The sequence below is a fragment of the Notamacropus eugenii genome, chromosome 1 (genome assembly GCF_028372415.1).
Source record: "Notamacropus eugenii isolate mMacEug1 chromosome 1, mMacEug1.pri_v2, whole genome shotgun sequence".
Lineage (NCBI taxonomy): Eukaryota > Metazoa > Chordata > Mammalia > Diprotodontia > Macropodidae > Notamacropus > Notamacropus eugenii.
The window spans coordinates 355,295,193-355,320,000 of NC_092872.1; the positions used below are offsets into that span (position 1 = coordinate 355,295,193).

General features: G+C 42.3%; 1 protein-coding gene across 6 annotated transcripts in view; it reads right to left on the reverse strand.

Annotated features, from left to right (window-relative positions):
- Positions 1–5,314: 5,314 nt before the first annotated feature.
- Positions 5,315–24,808, reverse strand: part of EVL (Enah/Vasp-like) — a 262,474-nt gene continuing 242,980 nt past the window's right edge. For 4 of the 6 annotated variants that reach the window (XM_072630243.1, XM_072630245.1, XM_072630240.1 and 1 more), the window contains exons 6-14: positions 22,752–22,984; positions 21,734–21,855; positions 21,319–21,379; positions 16,369–16,432; positions 13,959–14,025; positions 13,772–13,834; positions 9,747–9,813; positions 8,817–8,874; positions 5,315–5,982 (exon numbers count right to left, since the gene is read on the reverse strand). In XM_072630243.1, coding sequence (XP_072486344.1) covers positions 5,945–5,982; positions 8,817–8,874; positions 9,747–9,813; positions 13,772–13,834; positions 13,959–14,025; positions 16,369–16,432; positions 21,319–21,379; positions 21,734–21,855; positions 22,752–22,984 — 773 coding nt within the window. In that variant the 3' untranslated portion in view covers positions 5,315–5,944. Of the gene's footprint in view, positions 5,983–8,772; positions 8,875–9,746; positions 9,814–13,771; positions 13,835–13,958; positions 14,026–16,368; positions 16,433–21,318; positions 21,380–21,733; positions 21,856–22,751; positions 22,985–24,808 lie in introns of all 6 variants that reach the window. The other 2 variants (XM_072630242.1, XM_072630246.1) reach the window with 2 other exon arrangements.

A 24,808-nucleotide genomic window follows, 5' to 3' on the forward strand; every position in this document is an offset into this window, starting at 1 on the left:
AACCAGCAAAGCCAGGAAGTGGCATAAGCATTTATGCCTCAGAAATCAGCAAATGCTACAAATCAAGGTTCAATTTATTATTTTGCTGATTGTCTAGACTTAAGAAAGTTAATAGGGGCGGCTAGGCGACACAGTACATAGAGTGCTGGGCCTGGAGTCATAAAGACTCCTCTTCCTGTGTTTACATCTTATTAGCTGTGTGATCCTGGGCAAGTCACTTAACCCTGTTTGCCTCAGTTTGTTCATCTGTAAAATGAGCTGGAGAAGGAAATGGCGAACCATTCCAGTATCTCTGCCAAAGAAAGCCTCCAATAGGGTCATGAAGAATAGGAGTCAGACATGACTGGAAATGACTGAACAACAAGAATGATGGAGAAAATATTAATAAAGTAGATTGAATTAAAAGCATGGCCTGCTTTTTGGAGAGCTGAATGTTTTCATTCTACTAGCACACTGCTGCCTGGTGGCTCTAGTCCAGGGATGGGGAATCTGGCCACATGTGACCCTCTAGGTCCTCAAGGGTGGCCCTTTGACTAAATCCAAACCTCACAGAACAAATCTCCGTAATAAAAGGATTTGTTCTGTAAAACTTGGACTCAGAAGGCCACACCCCAGGACCTAGAATGCCACATGTGGCTTCAAGGCTGCAGGTTCCCCACCCCTGCTCTTGTCTTTTTTGGCAATTCTGGCATTGCTGCAGTATGAGGGCCCTAGGGAGAGTGGGGCAAGCTTCACGCTGAGCCAGCATAGTGTGAAGTATGACAACAGTTGTATTGAATCACTCTTCCCTCTCTCCCTCCAACCCCCAAACTCTATCCTCAGTCACCTGGAAATCCTACCGCTTTTGACTCTTTCTTTTGGATTTGAGTATTGTTTTCCCTGGGCTCTGATGCCCTGTCAGGGATGAGACTGACAAGACAGGGGCCTCAGCCAAAAACTTCTTAGTTTGAATCTTTGTTGGTTCTTCCTTTTCCAAGTGGACCAATGACATCATGGTGATGTCTTATCTTACATGTGAATTGGATTTAAGTGAGGCAGAGTTGTACGAAATTGTCAACCTTGCTTTCTCTTCCAGAGTCATCTAAATCCAGTACAGGATAAAAATCAAGGGGGCTGTCAATGGCCCAGGATGCAGTGGATGCCCTGGCGTCTTAGATGTCTGACCAAGCTCTAAGTGCTCCACAGTGCCAGATTCAGCTGCCTTCATGGCCATTGAAACAAATTGTTCTCATCCGCCCATTCCACCAGGGGAAATCTTCAGGTGCTTGGGCTAGACATCCCCCTAATTCACCAGTAGGTTTGAGACCCCTCGATTCCCCAACCTTGGTTTAACTCGTACACCCCAGATAGTTTTACTGGGGTGTGGCTGCAGCACATGCTACAGCTTCTTGGAGCCACCGGTGAGAGTTAGGTGACAGGTGGACAACAAAAGTGGATGAGCTCAGCAAGCCCCCACGTCAGAAGTGCTAGTCCTCCTGAACATCCCTAGTTTGAATTATTAGTTAAAAGAATGTTGAATTGAAAGACAGAAGATTCTAGTTCACTAGTTGTATCATCTTAGCGAAATAAGATGCTATTTGAGTGGTTATCATTATTAAATTTTCCCTTTCCATTGGGAAAGCTAGCTGACAGTAAACAGCTGAGGAGAGGGAAGCTTTCGTTGAATAGGAGTGGGGCTGCTGGTGATGAGAAATAGAAATTGTGACATAACTGAACAAGAGTGAGGAGCGAGAGGTCATAGGCAGCTGTGTAGAGCGCTAGACTTGCAGTCAGGAAGACATGAATTCACATCTTGCTTCAGACATTTATTAGCTGTGTGACCTTTAGGCAATTCGTTGAACTTTTACTTGCCTCAGTTTCCTCATCTGTAAAATGGGGATAATAATAGCACCTACCTCTCAGGGCTCACATCTGCAATGTCATTGGTCCTCCGAAAATAAAGGATGAACAAGTACAACAAAGTGTGGGAATAAAACGAGATCATGTATGTAAAGTGCATTGCAAACCTTAGAATGCCATATTAGTGCTATGATAATGAGGTCCGATGTTATGAAACAGAATAATTTTTTGGGAGGGAAGTTGAAGCATTTTGGATTCAACTACTTGGCTTTGCCGCTCTTACCTTGGGCAAATTATTTCTCCCCTGCATAACTCTCAGTTTCCTCATCTGTAAATGGAGCAGCCAATTTTTAGAAACTCTTGCAAATCTGGCATTCTATGTATTATGGATAATCATTCCAGATAGGGAATTACTGGGGGAGTAGAGAGATGCCTGGAAATTCCTGTTTGGGGATAGAAGAAACTAGGGTCACCAAGAATCTTTCTTAAAGTAATAGGAGGGGGCAGCTAGGTGGCACAGTGAATAGTATATTGACCTTGGAGTGGGGAGGACCAGAGTTCATATCTGGTCTCAAAAACTTACTAGCTGTGTGACCCTGGGCAAGTCACTTAACCCCAATTGCCTTGCTCCAATTCTCCCAAAATAAATAAAAAATATGAAAAATAAAGTAATAGGGGAGATAGACTACTGCCTCGATGGTCCTTGTCAGGAATGATTCACACTTTTCCCCCCAAGCGATTCTTTCCTATAGAATCAAATCCCAAATGACCCCAGGAATGAAGAAAAGGTAGGACTTGGGCCTCTATCCACCTGAGAGGGAAGGAAGAAAACAAGCATTTATTATGTTCTAGGCACTGCTCTAAGAGCTTTACAAATATTATCTTGTTTGATCCTCATAAAGTCCCTGGGAGGTAGAGGCCATTTTGCTTCCCGTTTTACAACTGAGGAAACTGAGGCAGAGGTTAATTGACCTGCCCAAAGTCACATAGTTGCCAAGTATCTGCAGTCATATTTGAACTCAGGTCTTACTGACTCCAGACACCTGCTATGCCATCTAGCTGCCTCAGTGGTCTATGGATAGGAAGGCCACCTCTTTTAGGTCACATTGACAATTCATCTCTGACAACTCTGACCACTCATTTCCTTCAGTGAGACTCACCACAGATAGCATTTATCCGTGCTGATAAAAGTCTTTTGTAAGGGATCTGTTACTGGCATTGGACCTCTAAGTAATGTTTTAATAGCCCCATTGTCAGAGGCTCAAATAGGGAAGACAAGATGCCTTGGAGCCACTCCATACATGGTGGTGGTGGGGTGAAAAAACGTCCTGTAACCTTTGAAGCTTGAGTTCCAAAGTTGTTCCTAGGAATCTTTCTACAGTTATCCCTTCCACGTGACAGGGGTTAGAGGCATGGTGACCATCCATCCCCCAGCCCCATCTGGAAAATCTGTGTAAAATTTTTTGGCCCTCCCTTGGTACCAGAGAAATCTGAATTTCTCCTATTCTCTTTTATGGGGTGTTAATATAATGAGATTATGCACGTATCTTATGCATTTCTGAGTTTCTAAACTTTTTGTGTAGTCTAAAACTGGCCTTCCCTTGTTATCTGCTGCAGCTTCTACAAAACTCCCCCCAAATTCCCATTTAATTTCTCATGCTGATCCACAATACAGCAAAGCTACAATGGGGAAGTGACGATGTGGAAGGGATAATTGTACTCAGGGCAAGTCCTAGAAACCACAGACAGGATAAATAGTGGGAAGTACACCCTGTTAGAAAGTGAAGGTGGTGTTGGCACTCTGGCCAGTCCATTGCTACTCTGGGATCAAGCGGGGGAGGAACAGAATTCAGCCCACCTCATGCCAGCTTGCTATCAACTCATCATGACTACTGCCTAGATGCTAAACTGCAGTATCTAGGCTGCTACAAGATGGCAGGTATTGTCATGGTCCTCTCAATTTGGCATTTGAGGTCAAACCTCCAGGGATTCCATCCTGTTTATGTCTCTCCCCTAGGAAACCTTCCATGATCACCTTTGTTCCCAGCCAACGTCCCCTTCTTCTGATCTAGCATGCTGAACTTGGAGACCATAGCTTTAGTTGTTCAGTCATGTCTGACTCTTTGTGATCCCATATGGGGGTTTTCTTGGCAAAGATACTGGAGTGGTTTGCCATTTCCTTCTCCAGCTCATTTTCCATATGACAAAACTGAGGCAAACAGGGTTAAGTGATTTGCCAAGGGTCACATAGCCAATGTCAGAGGCCAGATGTGAACTCAGAAAGATAAGCCTTCCTAACTTCAGGCCCACACTCTAGCTGCCACCTGTCCTAGAGTTAGGAAGTCTTGGTTCAAATCCCAACTTGATTAGTTTGTTTGACTATGGGCAAGCCCCTTCCTGCAAGTTGGAGATGATAAGAATACACTAAGGCAGAGGTTTTTAGCCATTTTGGGGATCATGGACTTCTTGGACTGTTTGATGGAGCCTATGGACCCTTTCTCGGAATAATGTTTTTAAATGCACAAAATACATAGGATTGCAGAGGAAACCAATTGTGCTGAAATAAAGATGTACTTCCCTTTAAATAAAGATGACCCTTTCCCCATTTAAGTTCAGAGACCCACTGAAATCTATCCTTAGGGGTTCCTGGACCCCATTTTAAGAATTCTTGTACTAAGTAGACTTGAGATTGTGTGAAATTGCTTTATCTATCTAAGACTCAATTTCCTCATTTGTAAAGTGGCATCTACCTAGCAATGTATCATATGAAATGATGTGATTTCTAGTAGCCAGTTATTAAGTTCTAGTTTGTAATATCAAGTTGTTGGGATTTTTTGGAGATTTTGTGTGGATTTAGACTCAGAATTCCTGGGTTCAAATCCTTACTCTGCCTCTTACTGATAGACTTTTTTGGCTTACAGTTTCCTAATAAATAATGTGAGGGGGTGGGACCAGATGACTTCTAAGATCCCTTCTGGTTCTAAATCTATGATCCTATAAATGATGGCAGGATTACCATGAGGAAATGTGCTTTGTTGACCTTAAAGTACATTAAAAACATGAAGGTTTTTTTCTTTTTTTTTTTCTAGAGGTATGGTATGTTGGAAAGAATTCTGGATTTGGAATCAGGAGACCCAAGTTTCAGTTCTGACTCTGATAATTCTCAGCTGTGTGACCTAGGCTTGTTTCCAGTGAGATGAGGGGGCTGGTCTAGACTTGAAAGGATGGTTAAGGTCCTCTCTAACTCTAAGATCTTATGTTCTTCTTGTCTCTGGACATCAGTTTTCTTACCTATAAAATGGAAAGAGCACTCTCTCACCTACATAATGGAGGTCTTGTGAGGATGATAAGAAATAACAGGTTGGAAAACGCTTTGACATGTGGAAGGGGCCAGTACAAATGGGACACGTGGCCATTATGTTGGCTGATGTTTTTATGGTAGATGAGACAAAGCCAAGACGCCAAGAGCCAGTGCTCTGGGTGGACAGGAAACAGTTTATTACCCATATGAACACAGATACTGTGGCGCACTGACGTACCGTTTGGATATTGTGAGACCCTGGAATCCACCCACTCATCCCTCGCCCCAAGCGCCTCTGCCTTTGTGTTTCCAGGTAGGGCCCCGCTCATGACAACTGTCCCCTTACTGTTGGCAGATGCTCCTCAGCTGCTGATGGCTGGGCCCAGGGCCCTTCTGTCACCTAGGAAGCAATTGGCTCCTGATGTCCTCTCTACCACTAAAAAGAAACATTCTACACGTAGATAAGCAAATACAAAATACAAAAAAGGCAACAAACAACCGAATGGGTGGTGTCAGGTGGGCTTGAGAAAATCCAGGAATTTCAAATCCTTTTTTTTAAAAATTTTTTTTCCTTTAGGTTAAGATTTTTTAAATGAAGTGGATCTCAGACAGCAAAGCTTCACCGTGTGCAGAGTCTGCTAATAAAAAGGGATTCTGGACCAAGGAGTAGAGGGTGGGGTCGGGTGAGGGGGAGGGGTGGGAAGTGCCCTTGGAGCACCTTGGTGCCCTGTGAGATGATTCAGTCTTCCTAGAGTCCTGGGCCAGGCTGGGAACCCCCCGGGCCAGTTCGAGGCTGGCCCATCACTATGTCGTGCTGATCCGGCTCAGCTCCTGCCGGATTGCTGTAGGGACAAAGGAAGAAATAGTTTCAGAAGCTAGTACAGGCTCCCCCCAGGAGTCTCAGTGATGGTGTTATGAGGGTCCAGCGTGGTGAAGGGGCAAGGACGCTGAATCTAGATGTGTTCAGTGACTTTGGGTAAACCATATCATCTATGTCACCTCAGTCATCTCAGTCTCTTCATGTGTAAAATGGGAAAGAGAATAAGGGCACTACTTACCTCAATGGACCCTTTATGGGAAAGCTATTTGGCAAACTTTAACATGCTATAGAGATGTGAGTTATTCTAGATCTAGAAGCAACTCCAGAATCATAAGCAGTAAGTCAAGGCTGGAAGAGGTTTTCGAGATCATCTAGTTCAAGCTTTTCATTTTATAGTTGAGAAAGTTGACCACATGGCTAGTGGGTATCAGGTCTAGTAGGCCCTATACAGAGGCTAGCTGTAATTATTCTTGGAGAGAACCCTGTAACTCCCTGAACTCTAAGAGCCGCCATAGGACTAGAGAACTATCAAATACACCATCAGCTTCCTCCCTTGTCTGTTATTAATCCAGTTGGTGCCAGGGGAGGCTTGCTGGGGGCAGGAGAGAAAAGGGAAGAAATATTGGGTGTGTGGCAAGGAGAGTTAATAGTTTACTTTAAGCGATTCTTCCCTCTCAGGATTCTGTGTCTTTCCCCCTCCCCTTTTTTAACTAATTAACTCTCTGAATCAGAGTCTGATATCTGGGCAAAGCCAGTGAACATTACTTCCCCTGTCTTCCTCCTCCTTAGGATGCCCAGGGATCTGAAAACTCCAGGGATCGATCTTGGGAATTGCAGACGAAAAGAGACGGAAAACTCCAGACCACTCATACTCCTTTCCTTTCCTTTTCCAACCAAAACAAAGAAACAAACAAACAAAAAACCCAAACAACCCAACTACTTCCAGCTCATACTCTATAGTCCTTACCTCTATTGTCCCACCACTGTGTGAGGGAGGCAGGGCAGAAATAATTATCTCCATTTTCAGAGAAGGAAATTTGAGGCTAAAAGAAGTCACATAACTTGTTCAAAGTCACACAGCTAGTAAGGGGGAGAGCCAGGACCAAAACCAAGTTGTCCTGACTTGCATCTCACCATCCTTTCCTCTAGGGATGCAGCTGCTTCTGTAGTTATGTAGGCAAACAGGCACTGGAGTGGAGAGGGATGGGACTTTGTTTTATTCTCCTCATTTAAATATAGACTTGCTTTTCTCTGTCAGGGTGCAGGACTTGGCTAGATGATTCCAGCTGCCAACCATCCTGGCTCTATCTTAGCCTTGGCAACCTTCATCATGTTTTTTTCTCCACCAGGGCAGATGTAGCACAGATAAAATTACATGGCATGTTATACTCAATCAATATGCCTTCATGAAATGTCTACTCTGTACCCCAAACTGATTTCTGCAGGATGTGGTTTTATAATGAATTCTGTTGATCTTTTTTTTCCCCGACTTTTTCTTTTCTCCCACCATGTTTGCCTTCTGAAGTATGCATTATTGAGGCTGATATATAGAAGGAAGGCAATATGGGAAAAGACCAGGATTCACTACAGAGGTGCTGGGATACCCAGGATCTTTCTAGTTACTGATTCATTATGTGACCTTGGGACAATTACTTCCTCATTATGGGGCTGTTTTTTCATTCACAAAATGAGTAGGTCAGACTAGATAATTCCTATGGTTACTTCATTACTTCAAACTCGGACATTCCGTGATCTGCCCAATTCTAAAGTCACTTCTAAGAAGCTTTTCCGGATGTCCATCAGCTGTAATAGAACACTGGCTTTGCAACAGAAAGGCTTGGGTTGGAACCCGGGCTCTGACACGTCCTAGACCAATCTCTTTCCCTCTCTGGACCTCAGTTTCCTAATCTGTAAAATAAGGGTTGGAATTAGAAGATGGCTCCAAGGCCTCTTCTTGCTCTAATGCCTGTGTTTTCTTTGCTCTGAGTCCCCTTTGCACTTAAAATCGTTTCTCCTCATTTGGCCCTTATTGAAAGCAACCAGGAGGTGTTCTCATTCTTTGATATATCCACCCCCTCAACCGATTGTCAGCCCTTGGGGTAGGGGCCTTGGCCTGCTTCTTGGGTGTGGCTCAGGGCTAGGCTCATAGCAGATCAACAAATATATATTTTGTTCTCATGCTAATTCAGAATTCTAAGCAGAGTTTGGAATAACTCCAGAATGGGGCTTCTACTGTCCTCCATTAAATCTTAAAGCCTTTTCACTTCTTAGTTTCTTTAACTATAAAATAAGAGAGCTAAGATCTTTTCTACCTCTGACATTCCTTCTGTGATTTTAATGTCTCTCACCTCCAAGACCGTATAGCCTATGATCTAAGGTCTTTTCTGTGTTCTGTGATCCATGTCTGACCTTCTGTGGTTCTTGATTCCAAGGTTCCTTCCATCCATGATAATTTCCGTTCTAAAATTCCTTTCAGTCTTATGATTCAGAAGCTCCTTTCATTTCTTTTTGGAATATATATTTGTACTCTATCTATCCACACATATAATATGCAATGCCATATAGTACATATTATATGTTAGATATAACTATATAATAATATATACACCTTTATTAATCTTTTAGTTTCATATTGACCAGATTTCCTCTCTGCAATTCTCCCTTTTCCCATTCTCAGAGAGCTATTCCTTTTATTTTTAACATTCTATGTTTTAAGACTCAGAGTCCTTCCTACTCAAAGGTCTAGTTCTTCTCACTCATGGGCCAAACTCTGCCATAATGGTTTTGTAGGAAACAGATCAAACCTATTCACCTGAGGCCCAATTTCTATTCAGTAGGACCTGCCTGGGTCCTTACCATCAATGATTTCCTCTTTGACTTTGTGTAGTTCTCTGACCACTTCTTCCAGTATTTCCTGTGTAAGGTGGGAAAAAACAACAACAAAACCCCCAGAGTTAATAAATGGCCATTCATTCCTTTGGCCCCCTCTACTTACCCAGAAGAAAAAGCAAGGCTTGAGCTTGGGGAGAGTGTGAGTTTTGTTTCCTTCATCTGAAGATGTGAGGCTTAGGGCTGAAGAATTTAGAGATAGCCCTATGGGATGTGAAGGAGCCAGGGTAGCTCTAGGAAGTAAGGGGTCTAGATTCCTAAGGGACTATCTTTAGGGGTTATGAAGGACCTGAACACTTCCTAGGGGTTGTGGGGTGCTTGGGGTTGTCCTTGCCCTTTCCTCTTTAATCCATCTCTCTCCCCCTCAAACCCTGCCCCCCCCCAAAAAAAAATTCAAATTAAAGTCAACACTGATGGCAGCTTCGAAAAAGAAAAGAGAGTCACTAAATGAATGTTGAAGAATGGCAGCTCCCTGAATGGAGAAGATTTCTTGGTGTGTTGGGTGTGAGAAGTTAATTGTATAACATTTAGTCCCCTGGGAATAGACTCCTCTTTCTTCTCCTTTATCTATTTCTTGAGTAGTGAGTGACTCAGGAATGAGTTTACTGGCAGCAGGAGGTGGGTGGAGTAGGGTGAGTCCCAGTTCTTGAATTATTAATCCTCATTCTCTCTTTCTTGCTCTCTCTCTGTCAACTTTCTCCCCCCTTCTGTCTCTCTCTCCTTCTGTCAGTCTCTCTCCTTCTCCTTCTTCTCTCTCTCTCTCCTCCTCCTTTCTCTCTTCTTCTGCTTCTTTCTTTTTTCCTCTCTATCTCCCTCCTTCCTTCCTTTTTCCCCTTTTCCTCTTTCTCCTTCTTTTTTTTGGGGGTAGTGGTGGTGGTGAGTGGAAAGGACACTTACCTGTTTCATCCGGTCAAAATCTAAGGCATCTAGAGCACCTTCATTGCCACTACCAGCAGGCTTCATCCTAGGAAGGGGAGGGGAGAGAGGAGGTAGAACAGGGGAAGGGGATGGGAACTCCTTTGCAGGACCCCATAATGATACATGGGCAGCCAATGTCCAGGACCTCCACACCTTCCTGTTTGTCCAGCCTTAGGGCTTCCAAGGTCCAGTGAAACTAGGCCATCCTGGTCCTGACTTCTCAGGGTTCCAGCTTTGGCTCATACCTCTCTTAATGGCTTTCCCATGGTCGCACAGGTAGTTAATGGAAGAGCAGGGAAGTGAGACCGGGTATAATGAGTGATGGAACTGTAGCCGGGGGACCTGAGTTTGTCCAGCTCTGCCACTTAGGTCAGCATGAACAGAGAGGTCATATCATCTCTCCAAGTCTTAGTTTCCTCATCAGTAAACAGGATACCACTGCTTATACTACCTACCTCACAGGGTTGCTGTGACAAAAGCAATCTGAACACAAATGTAGCATTACTAGTAGTAACATTACTATTAGTTCTAATAGGAATGAATATTATTAGTAATTGATATTACTGTTAGTACTTATCTGTATAATACTAATGTAATATAGTAGCAGTAATAGCAATCACTAATGGTAATTAATAACTACTAATAGCAATATCACTAATAACATTTAATGTCAATAAGTTAATATACCATATATTAGTGATGTGGTAATAATATATTAAATTAAATAATTAATAATATAATTTAATATTAATAATAGTATTTGACCATTGATATTAAGTAGTATTAGCAAAAATCTAGAGTTTGGCTCTGGATTAGTCAGTATCTGGCTTTCAATACCGTTTCCCAGGCAGGAAAAAAGGTATTTCCTTGCTTCCACAAACCTGAGGTTTTTTACTCTTGTATTCTCTCCTTTCTGGTACTCATCTACAGGCACCGTGGCCGTTGAAGTCTGGGAATGATGCTCTCTTTGAGGCTGCTCAGAACGGTGGGCTCATAATCCTCTCCTCCTTCCTTCCTAAATCCCAGGATTATAGTTTCCTTTCTAGTGCTGGTATAGGGGTTAAGATGAGGACCTGGATAAAAGGCTGGGTGAATGATAAGAGACTCTCAGGGTATGAGTTCACGTTGTTTATGTTTTGGAGGCAGGTCTTGGCTGACGCTATAGGACCGTGCGAGAGATGGAGTTGTGCGATAGCAGGGTTTGTCCAAATTACCTGGTGGGCAGAGAAGTTTACCAATTTTTTCCTAAGGTAACTTATTTTCAAAAAGGAAAGAAGGTGAATTCTTTCACCTGTATACCAGTCAGCTTGACTTTGCTTTCTGGCAATTAAAAAATTAATTGTTAATAGGATAGTTAATGAACATCTAGAAAAAAAGTGATAATCACACAAGGAGGCCACATAATATCACTAAAGTCATTTCAGACCGAGTTGACTTCTTTTTTGTTGGGAATTTGAGACTGAGATAAGGGGAATTATGTAGATAACCATTTACCTAGATTTTAGCTAGATTTCGACAAAATTTCCCATGTTAATCTTATGCATAAAGTAGAGAGATAAAGGCTAAATCTTAGTAGAGTTAGGTGGACTCGAAACTGTTCAAATAGTTGGACCTAAATAATTAATGGTTCCAAGTCAATTTAGAAGCAGGGGCCCCGTGGAATGATTGAGTAACCTGTGTTCAATTCTGTTTTGTTGAACATTTTCATCAATGACTTGGATGGAGGCATTAGACAATAATAATGATAATAATAGCTAACACATAACATATAGCATAGTGTTTGAAGGTTTGCAAAGCACTTTACATGTATGATCCCATGATGGAAAGCTAATCAGATCTGCAGATGATGCAAAACTAGAAAGAAGAGCTAACACTTTGAATGAAGAATCAGTATCCAAAGATAATAAGGAGCCAAATTTCTATAATGAAATTATAGTGATTAAAAAATAGGGGAAAATGTTCAACTTCTCAATGACAAGTTTAGAAAGTTGTGTGGGGTCAGATAGCAGTTTGTAGGAAAAGCATCTGGGGGTTTTAGTGAACTGGCAGTTCAATGTGTGTCAGCAATGTCACATGGCAGTCGAAAAAACAACAATTCAAAAAACCATCATCTTATGCTACATTGAGGGAGGAATAGCCTCCAAAGCAAGGGAAGTTCTGACCTGGTTAGACTTCAGGTGCAGTATTGTGTTTAGAGAAGACGTTGATGAGCTGAGAGCTTCCAGAGGAGAGGACTCAGTCTGGTGAAGAGCCATAGGAGGCCGTGTTGAATGAACCAGGAATGTAAAGTTGGGGAAGATTAGATTAGGGGTGGGGGCTGGGGGTGGAAAAAGATAGCTCTCTGGTAAAAGAGTGATCTGGAAGACTTGCTTTGCTTGATTCCAAAGGTCAGAGAAAAAGAACAATGACTAGGAATCACCAAAAGGCAGATTTAGACTCAGTGTAGGGGGAAAAGTCCTAACTATTAGAGATGTCTGGGAGGTAAGGAGTTCTTCCAAACTAGAGGTCTTACAGCAAAGGCTGGAGGGTTATTTGTTGTGTATGCTGCAGGAAGAAATCTTGTAGGTTGGATTAGAGGAATTCTTTCAGGTTTGAGTTTCTAGAATTTTGTAACTTCTGAAGATCTTAAGAATACAGAGCTACAATGGACATAATGCTCACAAGTTTCTTCTTTTCTCTCACTGTCTACACCAAAGTTGTAAGCTCATAGGGAATAAGAATTATGCTTTTTTTTTTTTTAAAAAAACATCTTTGATGGCTTAACTTGTGTATTCTTGGCTCAACCCTTTCTCCATATTGGGTCTCAGTTTTGGGGATTGTAAAACAAGAGGTTTAAACTTTTGTTGTTCAGTTATTTTCAGTCACATCTGACTCTCTGTGACCCCATTTAGAGTTTTCGTGGCAAATAAACTAGAATGATTTGCCATTTCCTTCTCTAGATCATTTTACAGATGAGGAAACTGAGACAAACAGGGGTAAGTGACTTGCACAAGGTCACAAAGCTAGTACATGTCTGAGGCTAGATTTGAACTCAGGAGGATGAGTCTTCCAGACTTCTGCCCTGGCACTCTAGCCACTGGACCACCTAGCTGCTGCAGAGGCTTGAACTAGCCAGTCTCTGAAGCAGAGTTTCTTCACTATTTTTTAAAGCATGGATTTCTTTCCTGTAGGGGTGGCCACAGTAGGTTTTATATACAAGTGTATGCAGAAACAGAATCATCTTCTCAGGTAATTATGAATGTTCTTCTAAAAGCAAGGTTTTTTTCCCCTCCCTCCACCCCTTCCCATCAACCTTGGCTGCTTCTATCAGAATAAGCTAAGTTTGGAAATGAAAAGAATGCATAGAGAACCCAAGACCAAAAGAGGGAAATGAGAACCACCAGGCTACCTGGGAAGCACTGAGTGTGAGACCTTCCAACATCAAATTCTTTCTCTGTAACTTACCTCCCAAAGACTGACTTAGGTACCTTCTGGGTGACCAGACCCCTTACAGACTTCACTTTAGTGTTTCCTTCCCTAATGGCACAGTGTAAGGGAAAGATCATTGACCTAAGGAGGCAGGAAACCTGGAGTCTGGTGTAACCGCTGCCACTAACTTACTATATGACTTTCAGGAAGTTAGTGGCAGGAAACCTGGAGTCTGGTGTAACCGCTGCCACTAACTTACTATATGACTTTCAGGAAGTCACATCCCCTCTCTGAACCCTACTTTAAGTACGATGGGGCTGGACTAAATGATTTCCAAGGTCTCTTCGGACTCTAATGTTCCATAAAAACCCAGGTCTTTGTGGATACCCTCATTCTTGCCCACCCAAAAGGCCTTAGGTAGAGTAGAGAGAGAGAGAGAACAACCCTCCCCAGAGCAAGCTGTTAGAGGACATAGACATGGGAGAGATTTGGGTGGAAAGGGAGAGGTGTTAGTTAGGTGGTAGCAGACAAGAACTCCACCTCTCAGAGGATAGGTGGGGTGGGTAGTTGTAACACAGGGAACAGCTATTCGGTACCTAGTGTGTGGCTGTGATTGAATGGGACTCTTAGCTTCGGGGCTCTTCGCCGATGACGGGGTTCTAAGCAAGGGAATGAGACAAACAGGAGGATTGGAGCAAGGCTTGCTGAACCGTCTTGCTCACCCCCACCCTAGACCGGCCCCAGACAGGTCCTCCCTGGCTTGAGGAAGGGCCCATGGCTCACCTGGAGAGTAACGAAGCTACAGGTTTCTCCACGGAATTGCTCCTCTCCCAGGGCTTCTTCCCAGGATCTGTAGGGTGGGATCAAAGAGTGTGTCCTTTCCTAGCCTCCATCCTTCCACACCTAAGCCCACTGTTTGGCAATGATTGCCTCAGAAGTGCCAGTCAGAATCTGAGAACCATAGGACTAGAAACATATGGGCATCAGATCCAACTCCTGTCCAAATCATGAAATTAGTCTATAATATCCCTAGCAATATCCCTAAATCTACTTAAATACCTCAGTGACTGGCAACTTGTCACCTTTAGAGTTCCACCACTGGACAGTATCATTTGTTGGAATTTTTTTTTTAATATGTTGAACCTCCTTTTAGCTTCCATCCATTTGCCCATTTAACAGTATGATTAAGCTACTTACCTGACCCTGACCCTCACTTTTCAAAATAGTTCCAAATTGCATAAAATACCAGGCAGTCCATCAACCAAGTCACAATGAAGACAATTAAATTGTAAAACTGTCTACAGAAGTAAAGGGCCTAAATAGTTGGAGGGATAGTCATCGTTATGTTGCTTCAATTCATATGAATACATGACTTAAAAATAAAAAGGTCATATCATCAAAAAACTAAAATGGATGGCCATATTTTTGATTAATTATTGATAATTAAATATGGTTAGGGGAAGAAGGAAGAAGAGAGGAGACTACAAAAGATAAAATGAATAATTTCCATTATTATAGTACAAGCATTTACATGAATAAAATCAATGCAGCTAAGAGTAATAGGAGAGCCCAACTGTGCGTAAGAGCTGGGTTCTCACTGGCCAGTCTTCCATTACCTAGGATAAAAAGGGGAAATGTCAATTGGGTGAAAAAGTCTTCACATCATTTTTCTTCAGTGAAGGTCTGATATTTTAGTTGTAGACAGGGAATGAACACAAATATATAAGACTAAGAACCATATCCCAATGGATGCATAGTCAAAGTCTACGAACATATAGTTTTCAAAAGAAGAATCACAAATAACCATATGAAAGATTGTTCCAAATCACTAATAATAAAATAAAGTCAAATAAAAATAACTCGGAATTCACTTCACATCCTGAAAACTAGTAAAGATCTCAAGAACAGAAATAATCAATGTGATAGGGACTTTGAGGACACTAGCACACTAATACATTGTTAGTGGAACTGTGAATTGGTCCAGCCATTCTGAAGAACAATGATATGATGAAAATAACAAAAATGTCCATGTTCTTCAATCCAAAGACTCCAAGTAACCAAGGAAGTAAAAGAAAAGTCCCATATACATCACTTTTTGTTGTAGCAAAGAACTGGAAACAAAGTGGGAACTCGTTGATTGTGGAACGGTTGAACTAAACATGGCAAGTGAATGTCACGAAATATTATTGCAGTATAATAAATGGCAAATATAATGAATTCAGAGAAATATGGGAAAACTTATATGAACTAATGCATGGTAAGTAAGCAGAATCAGCAAAACAATATATACAAAGATTTTATAACAATGTAAACAGAAAGAACAATTTTACAGATGAGGAAACTGAGGCAGATAGCAGTTAAGTGACTTGCCCAGGATCACATAGTTAGTGTCTGAGGAAGGATCTGAATTCAGCTCTTTCTGACTCGAGGCCCACTGAACCACCCAGCCAAACCAAACCTGAATTAAAAATGAATTATAATAATTTAGTTTAGCTCCAAAGAAAAGAAATGGTGCTCTTCTCTCCTTTTAATGGCAAACAGGGGACTCTGGATGTAAGACACAATTGATGTATTGGTTGGTTCGCTTAACTTAAGAAAGTAACTTTGTTCCAAGTCAAGGTTTGCTGCTGTATTTGAGAAGAAATGTGATAGAACAAAAGGCATCAATGAAACAAACTAAAATAAAATTAAATAAGGATGGCAGAAAGGATAGAGTTTTGGAGGCCAAAGATTGATTTAAATCCAGGCTCTGCCCCTTCTGAGCAGTGTGACCTTAGACAAGTCATTTATCCCCTTAGTATGTTAGTTTTCTTATCTGTAAAGTGACAGGATTGAACTAGATGAACTCTACGGAATCTTCTAGATCTAACACTGTGAACATTTGATTTTGTGAGTTAGACTCAAGTTCTGAGTTCCTACTTGATGGCTGTTCAATGAGTCAAAATGTCTAACATTTTATATTCTGAGGTCCTTTGCATCTTTAACAGCTAATGAAAATTAAGATTATGTTTCAACTGAGGTCCTTTTATATGCAGACTTTTCCTTTTTGGTGCTTTTTAAGAATATACCTTGAGGCAGAGGGCTAACAGCAGTCCAGTTCCCAGTTGGATTTTCTCATGAAGGTCTCCATCAGAAGGAGTGCAGGGTTTGGTCTGGGTAGAAGGTTTCTATGGTCAACCCAGTTTGTGCTTACCTGAGGCATTTGGTGGCTGTCCAGCCCCTCGGGTCCCTGGGGAAGGTGAGGTGCTAGATTCTTCCTGGAAACAAAATATAGGACATCCTATCAGTGCCTGGATGCTGTCAGCCTTAGTTACGCATGCAAATGAGTCCCTGAGGCCTGGGCCAATTGGATATAGTGTCAAGGATGATAATAATGGCAGGTAACTCTGACTTCCTCAAAAAAATGATACCCATAGATCTTCAGGACTGTGTTTGAAGAGGACATGTGGAAAAACAGAGAAAGCTGGCCTCAAAGCCAAGAAAAACTTAGCTTTGTCAAGTCTTCCTTTGACACATATTGATTTAGTGAATCTGGACAAGTCCAATCATTCTATGTAATCTTGGCGCTCTCAAAGCTGTGAGCTTTCGAGGAGGTGCTACCTTGCGTTTGCAGAGGGAGTTTCCTCTCTGTCATATCCAAGGCCCTCTCTGTAGACTGCAGGGATGAATGTTATCTAAGCTATGTCACATCCCACCATATCTCCTCCTGTTAGAGCAGCCTCTGCTGTTTTACACGTCTCACAACTGGGGCTTAGTCAATGGTTTCAGTAGTTGAAGCATTGTCTCAAGTACTGTGAGTCCGAGAGCCCATTTCCTGGGTTTGAGACCCAGCATTTTTTGGTGCATTTGGTTTCAACAATCTGTATCCTGCATATGTCCAATATGGGTATATTCGGGATTTTGCATAATGACTCGTATAAATGACATTATTGAGGATATATGTGACTAGAAAAGATGAACAAGTTATTTCATGAGAACGACCCAGAAGGCAATGACAAACATTTATATAGCACCTTCTATGAATCAGGTACTGCGCTAAGCATTTTTACAAATATCTCATCTGATCCTCACAACCATCTTCTGAGGCAGGTTTAAGTATTAAACTCATTTTATAGGTGAGGAAATTGAGGTAGACAGAGGTTAAGTGACTTGCTAGTAAGTAGCTGAGGCTGGATTTGAATTCAAGTTCAGATTGCTTGCTATCTTAGGGAGGGAAGAGGGGAGGGAGGGAGAAAAATTTGGAACTCAACATCTTATAAAAAAATGAATGTTGATAGCTCTCTTTATATGTAATTGGAAAAAAAATGCTGTTTCCGATAAAACAAAACAAAAAGGTCCAGGGCTCTATTCAGTGCACCACCTAGCTGCCTTATGACTTATGAACTGCTGGGGTGAGAGCAGTACGCACAGTTCAAAGGAGAGCTCTGGGAGGCTTCTCATAAGGTTGGTTCCCATAGCTTCTCTATGTAACATGAATGGGAATATGTGAACAAGAACACTGAAGGATGAAAAAGGTTGTGGAAGGGCTTTGATCTGCACTGGTGAGGTGAAAGTCTGAATGGGGCTTTTGCTCGTATTAGAATATAAGCTCCTTGAGGGCAGAAGCTGTTTTTGCCTTTTTTTTTTTAAATTGTATTTTCTAAGGCCTTAGCATCATGCCTGGAACTTAGGTGGAAAGAAAGGGAAGGAAAGAATTTATATAGAGCCTACTTTATGTCAGGCACTGTGTTAAGCGCTTTTCAAGTATCTGATTTGATCAAATCATAGTAAGTGCTTAATAAATGCTTACTGACATAGACATATACAATTATTTTGAAACAGTGGTGATGTCTGCACTGATAAATGTTATCTTTATATATTTAATAAATATTTATAAAGTGTATATTTATGTTACAAATATGTAAATAATATATCTAACTGTATATTTGCTATATGTTTATAAATATAATATACATTTCTCTAAATATATACACATATATGCACAGAGAGAGAGAGAGAGAGTGAGAGAGAGAGAGAGAGAGAGAGAGAGAGAAAAAATGTAGACAGAAGGGGAAGGCACTAGCACCTGTGTGAGAAAGACTCCCTGAAGTAGCAGAATTAAACTTGAGTTTTTCTTTCTTTCTTTTTTTCTTTCTTTCTTTTCTTTCTTCCTTTCTCTCATTCCTTCTCCTTTTCTTTTTCTCTCTTTCTTTCCTTTCTCTTTCTCTTTCCTTCCTTCCTTCTTTCCTTCCTTCCTTTCTTTCTCCCTGTCTCTCTCTAACTCTCCCTCCCCCCTTAGAGGAGAAAAGCATGAGTCAACACCTTTAAAAATTAAGAGTATAATCAACATATACTTGGTGCCTGCAGCCACAATACCAAGGAGGGCGTCAACCACCTTATAAAGTGTCTTTGAAGTGCTCCTGCCCTGTGGGGAACATGAAGAGGAAGGTGGCTTCTAAAAGGCAACCCGAAGTGAAATAAATAATTTGAAAATAAAAGGTAATCATAGTCCTTGCCACGAATCCTCCCCCAGGAATGGTTTTTCCCCTCTTGACCCCCTTCAAATGATCATTTGCGATCCATTGTTGGAACTCAAATTTGCCTGGAGTAATCAAATACCCCCTGGAACACTTTGCATTTTATTTGCTTCACAGCTGCCTGCCATGTTTTTCAGATGGAGGGGAAAGAATTGAAGAGGATGGGGACTTCATGCCACTTTAGGAAGTGGGCTTTCAGAGCTAAACCTCTTACTTGATCTTTTGGTCCTTTCTGACTATTCTAATATCTAAGAGTGGCACTGTGGTGCCCTCGATACAGTGCTGGGCTGGGAGTCAAGGGGCCTGGATTTCTGTGTTGGCCCTGCTATTGATTCAGTGTTAGTTTAGGCAAATCACTCCCAGGATCTCACTTTTGTCACCTGTAAAATAAAAACAACTGAACTACATCATCAAATCATATCACAGATTTAGAGCTGGAAGAGGCCTTATCTAGTCCAGTCTCTTCATTTTATAGATGAGGAAGCTGAGGTGCAGGGAGGGAAAGTGAGTTTTCACAGAGATAACAAGAGGCAGAGATAGATAGGATGGGAACCAAGTCCCTTGACTTTGAATTCATTGTTCTTCATCATCTGACCCCTTACACCATCAGGTGTGTTACTATCTAGCTACACTGACCTACCTGCAATTCATCAAATATCCTTTGTGTCCTCCAGGCCTGGAATGGTCTCCTTCCTCACCTCTGCCTCTTAATTCCCCTGACTTCTTTCAAGACTCAGATCAAATCCTACCTATTCCAAAGGCCTTTCTCTCACATCTGCTGCTGTCTTCCCCTTTCACAGCAACTTTCACCTGTTGATATGCAGGCTAAGGTAGAATGAAGACACCTAGGTTGGTGCTCTCAACAGAAGCAGGGTAGTTCAGAGGAGGGGTGGACTTGGGTGGAAAGATAATGATCTCTGTTCTGATGTCTGCTGGACATTCAAATTTGAAATGTCTATAGGCAGTCAGTGATATGGGACTGGAGTTGAGAAGACAGCCTGGAGTTGGATCCTCTCTGTCTCTGTCTCTCTCTCCCTTCTTCACTTCATCTTCCTTCCTTCCTTCCTTCCTTCCCCTTCTTCCTATCCTTACTTCTTTCTTTTTTCTTTCCTTCTTTCCCCCTTCCTTCCTCCCCCTCTCTATTTATATGAATACAAAATAAATATAATATGAATATATATATATGCACATATATATATATATATATACATATATACACACATATATAAAATATATGTGCTATCTACCTGGTTGTTGACGTGCTTTTCCCCCATTAGACTGTGAGCTCCTTGAGGGCAGGGCCATCCTTTTGCCTTTCTTTTTATCTCTAGTGCTTAGCCAGTATCTTGCACATTTATTGTGCTTGTTTGGTCACGTCCAACTCTTTGTAACTCCGTGGACCATACTGCCCATGGGGTTTCTTGGCACAGATACTGGTGTAGTATGCCATTTCCTTCTCCAGTGGATTAAGGCTTCTCCAGTGGGTTAAGTGATTTGCCCAGGGTCACATGGCTAGTAAGTGTCTGAGGCTGGATTTGAACTCAGATCTTCCTGCCTCCAGGATCACTGCTCTATTCACTGAGCCACATAATAAGCATTTGATAATTGTTTGTTGACTTGATTTGTCACTATGCTACACTGCTCTTTTATTCTTTATTCCTAATCGGCCCCACTCAGATGTTCCCAGAGATGGAGCTAGGCAGTTTCTCTAAGACTGTTAGATTCTATGCCTGGAAGGCAGCGGGGTGGGACAGGGATCTTCCCTTCTCTTGCTGTCATAACTCTGTCCACATGAGGTATTGGGTCAACATGAGGGTTAACAGGGTCTGATGGCCCAAGAGCTCCACACTGACTCACTTGCCTGGATGCCCTGGCTACTTGACAGGCTCAACAACATTGAGATCTAGACGGCAGGCAGGCCCTTCGATTTCCCATCATGCTGGGACACCTCCGTCAGGAGGCATAGCATTCTTTTGGACACTTTGCTACATAATTCACTTTCCTTACAGAGGCATGATCTTCTCTCAGTCTGGAAGGCACGCTCCTCCTTCCCTTCCCCCTTCTTTTTAGCTATCGATATGCTGTACTTTCTTTAAGGTTCAAATAAAGTGCCATTTCTTTTGGGAAGCTTCCCTTCTCTCATTCTCCTTGGACCAATGCTTGGGTCGTTCTGATTAAGCCATAACATATTACTTTGAATTGTAGAACAATAAACTGTCTTTTGGTAGTGACTGTGTCTTAAACCAAGCTTTGTATCTATCCCTTCTGGTGCCTAAAAACCAGGCACTTAATGAATCATATATCTTTGGAGTTGGAAAGATATAATCGGACTTCTCATACCTTCTGTACAACAGGTCATAGGACTGAGGATTTAGTATCAGAAGGGACTTTAACCCAATGCCTTCATCTGAAGGATGAAGACACTGAAGCCAGAAGAAGGAAGTGACTTATCTAAGACCACCCATCTAGCAAGAAGAACTGACACTGAGAAGACTCAGAAGAATTTGGTTTTTCTGATCTATAAGTTTGGGGATCTTTCTCCTGTGCACACCATACTGCCCCTGTTTTGGTTCAGTGGGATGGAATTGAATTATAGAAATCCTGTAGGAGACAGTGTTAATGCTTACGGTTTGGCTTTCGTCTTCCTTTCTGTCTGCTGGCTTATCAGTCTGGGATGCTGCTTTTCTCCTAGTACAGGAAAAGACAGACAGTGCATGTCAATCACTCCAAATTCTTGCATAATCACACCCTGTTAGGATGCTCTGGGCACAAAGCTTCCTCTGTGGGGGGCCACAGCTTGGGGAGGGTACTGGTCGTGCCATCTCTCAGGGCTGTTGCTCCTGGGTGAGGTGTACAAGTGAAATAAGAGTTCAGTCAAAGCAGCAACAAGGCTCCTCAGGGACGCCTGCCTTTCCAGCCTTATCTCATATCACAGCTGCTGCACATTCTATATGTGAGTCAAAGCCCCAGGAGCGGGGCTGCAGTGTGACTGAGAGGAGGGGGTGCTGGCCCAACATCCTATGGGGCCAGGAACCTACAAACCTCTTGGCCAGTAGTTTATTCATTTCCTCCATGAGGCCTCCTCCGCCACCACCGCCGCTCGTCCGGTTGGCTTCTGACTTTGAAGTTCCACTGGGACTGGAGACCCCAGAGCCATCTTCTGGCTAAAGACAGAGAAGATAATATTCCAGGGGCCAAGGGCGTGGGGTTTGGGGGTGGGGTAAGAGGAGGAGGGGGAATACTGGCAAGAGAAATTATTGGGGTCCCCAGATCACTTCAAACTGTGAAATGTCAGAGTTGAAAGGGACTTTAGAATCATAGAACACAGAATGTAAGCTGGAATGAATTTTAATGATCACCTGGTCCAACTGATTCATTGTATAGAAAAGCAAATAGGCTCAGAGGGGGACAGGGACTTGATAAGATCACAGATTTAGAACTAGAGGAAGGTTTGATGATCATGAAATCCAACCCTCTCATTTTACAGATGAGGAAACTGAGGCCCAGAGAAGTTATGTCACACAGTAAGTGCCTGAGGCAGCAGCTAGTAAGTATCCGAGGTTTTCCTGACTCCAAATCTGTCAAGCTAGAGGTAGAGTGAACCAGTCAGCAGTCTATTGAGCAGATGCTGGAAAGGGGATGAGCATCTCCACGGCAGAGGATGGAGAAGACAGAACCCAACTGAGCCTTTTGTGGTAGGGAGCAGTCAAGCTCAGATCCCATTCCCCAAGTCACAGGATGTCAGAGCTGAAAGGGCCCTCAGAGATCACCTAGTCTCATCCCCCCATTTTAGAAAAGAGGAAGCTGTCTGAGGTTAGAAATTAGCAGAACTGGGTTTCAAATCCAGATTCTCTGACAACATATCCTGTGCTTTTTCTAGTTCAACCCATTTTGCGGAGGAGAAAACTGAGTGGGAAATGACTTGCTAAGGTGTCCCAGTGAGTTATTATAATATTCTCCTACTACATCTCATTCTTGAAGTTCTTTTGGAAAGTTTATAGGGAGATAGGAAAAGGAGCCACCAGGTAGGGTTGGTTTTCACATAAGTTGCCTCGCTTACCCGCTGGACTCTCCGTAGTTTTGCACCTGCCAGTGCTGCTGCAAGTCCAGATACTGAAGCATCGTCATGGATGGCACCTTGCACCCCGCTTACTGGCAGTGGTGGTGGTGGTGGTGGAGGTGCCGCTCCTGTGAGTGGAGGGGGCACTGGAGGGGGTGGGGGTGGGGGTGGCCCTCCTGAAGGTACGGGAGCAGTGGCTGTGGACGAGGGGTGTCCTGGGGGGAGGATGGGACCTACGAACATGAAAGCACCTGGTCAGTAATGCAAAGCTCCTTTAACACCTCCATCCTGTTCCCTCTCCCAAGTGGGGGCTCTGCCCATCCCTGAATCCCTGGGAAAGACCCTGGAAGGTCAGATTTCCCTTCTGAGAAATGAGAGGTACCTTAAAAGCAACCTTTTTTAAGAACCATTCTGAGATCTCTCTCTGCCCTCCCCCACCACTCTTTTTCTTCTCACTTCTCAGATAGGGACAGAGTGTAACAATAACACTATGGACAAAAATAATAATAATAGCTTCCATTTTTTAGAGTCCTTCAAATCTTCTAAAGCAACCACCTCCAAACAACCTAAGGTAGGTAGCCCAAGTACTCCTATCCTCATCGTACAGATGCAGATACTGAGACTCAGAGATATATGGCCTGTCCAGAATCACTCATCTGGTAAGTGTGGGAACCAGAACCTAAACCCAGGTCTCTCAATTCCATTATCATAAATTTGCTTACATGTTGCTGGTTGTGAATTTAAAAAAATTGTTCCAATTATGTCTCCCTACTGGGAGAGTAATAGTAAATAAAATAGTCACTGAACATTTATTTGGTACATACTACGTGCCAGGCACTGTGCTAAACTCTGAGGATACAAATGCAAAAAAAGAAAGACAAAAGAAAACTCCTATTATCAAAGAGCTTATAGGAAAATGGAGGAAGGTAACACACAAAAGAAACTGAAAGTTGGGGGTATATATGTAAGGGAAAGGTGTCTGATGTGGTGGCATGGTGGAGAAATTCCAAAATGTTATAGTCAGGTGGGAAATGAGGAGATGGAATTAATAAACTCTTTGAATGTACTGACTGTTTTAGACTTGTATCTGTCAAAAGTGCCTAGTATGGTGCTAGGTAGGCAGTGGTTGTTGGTTCCACCTAGAAGATGTTAAGATGGTTACTTGGTCTTAAGTACAATGGTAAGAGATGTTTGGAACATAGAGAAAGACAGAAAGGCAGGGAAATTCCTAGGAGAGCACGTACTATATGAAGATGTTTGGAAGTGGGTAAATGGCTAATAAAAGAATTGTAGGATGTTGGAAGGGACATTAGAATTATAGGAGATGGAATGTAACATGAGGAAGGAGTCTTAGAATCAGAACGTTCTATGTTGCAGCAGTAAAAGGGCTTTATAATTATAAACATATAGATTTTTATGTAATTATAAAATATATTTAATATAATTATAACATGATATATGATAATATATTAGTATATTACATTATCATTTAATTATAGAACTATAGATTATCATAGCTGTAAGGAGTGTCACAATCCAGAATCTGTTGTGTTTGTCCTTCAGTTTTGAAGAGGGCCATGATATCAGAGAAATGATGACATGACTTGCACTAGACTATGTTTTGAGTGAGGGAGGACTGTGCAAGGTCACCAGCCTCACTTTCTCCTCCTGAGCCATCTGGATCCAGTGACCAGATATTCATCAGGATGACTGGAATGGCCCAGGATGCACTGGGAGACTTTGGCCTTCTAGGCTAAGGCCTTTTAAGGTTCTCGCTTAAAGGGAGGTAATGTCCATTCAGTGAATAGGCCTCTTTAAAAAGTAGTCTGGGGGTGGCCCCTTTAATAGAAAAGAAAAATAAATAAATGGATAAATCACACTGCAAGGGTTGTTGTTTCAAAGAGAAACTGTTACTATTGACATTCACTCTAAGCCAGGAGGGTCCAAAAGAGTCACTGGGTGGAGGTTGGGCAGGGACCCTTCCTTGTTCAGTCCATGGGCTTCAGAGTGCATGGAGTCTAAGGTTTTAGGGAAGATGAGAAAGAAAGAAGGAAGGA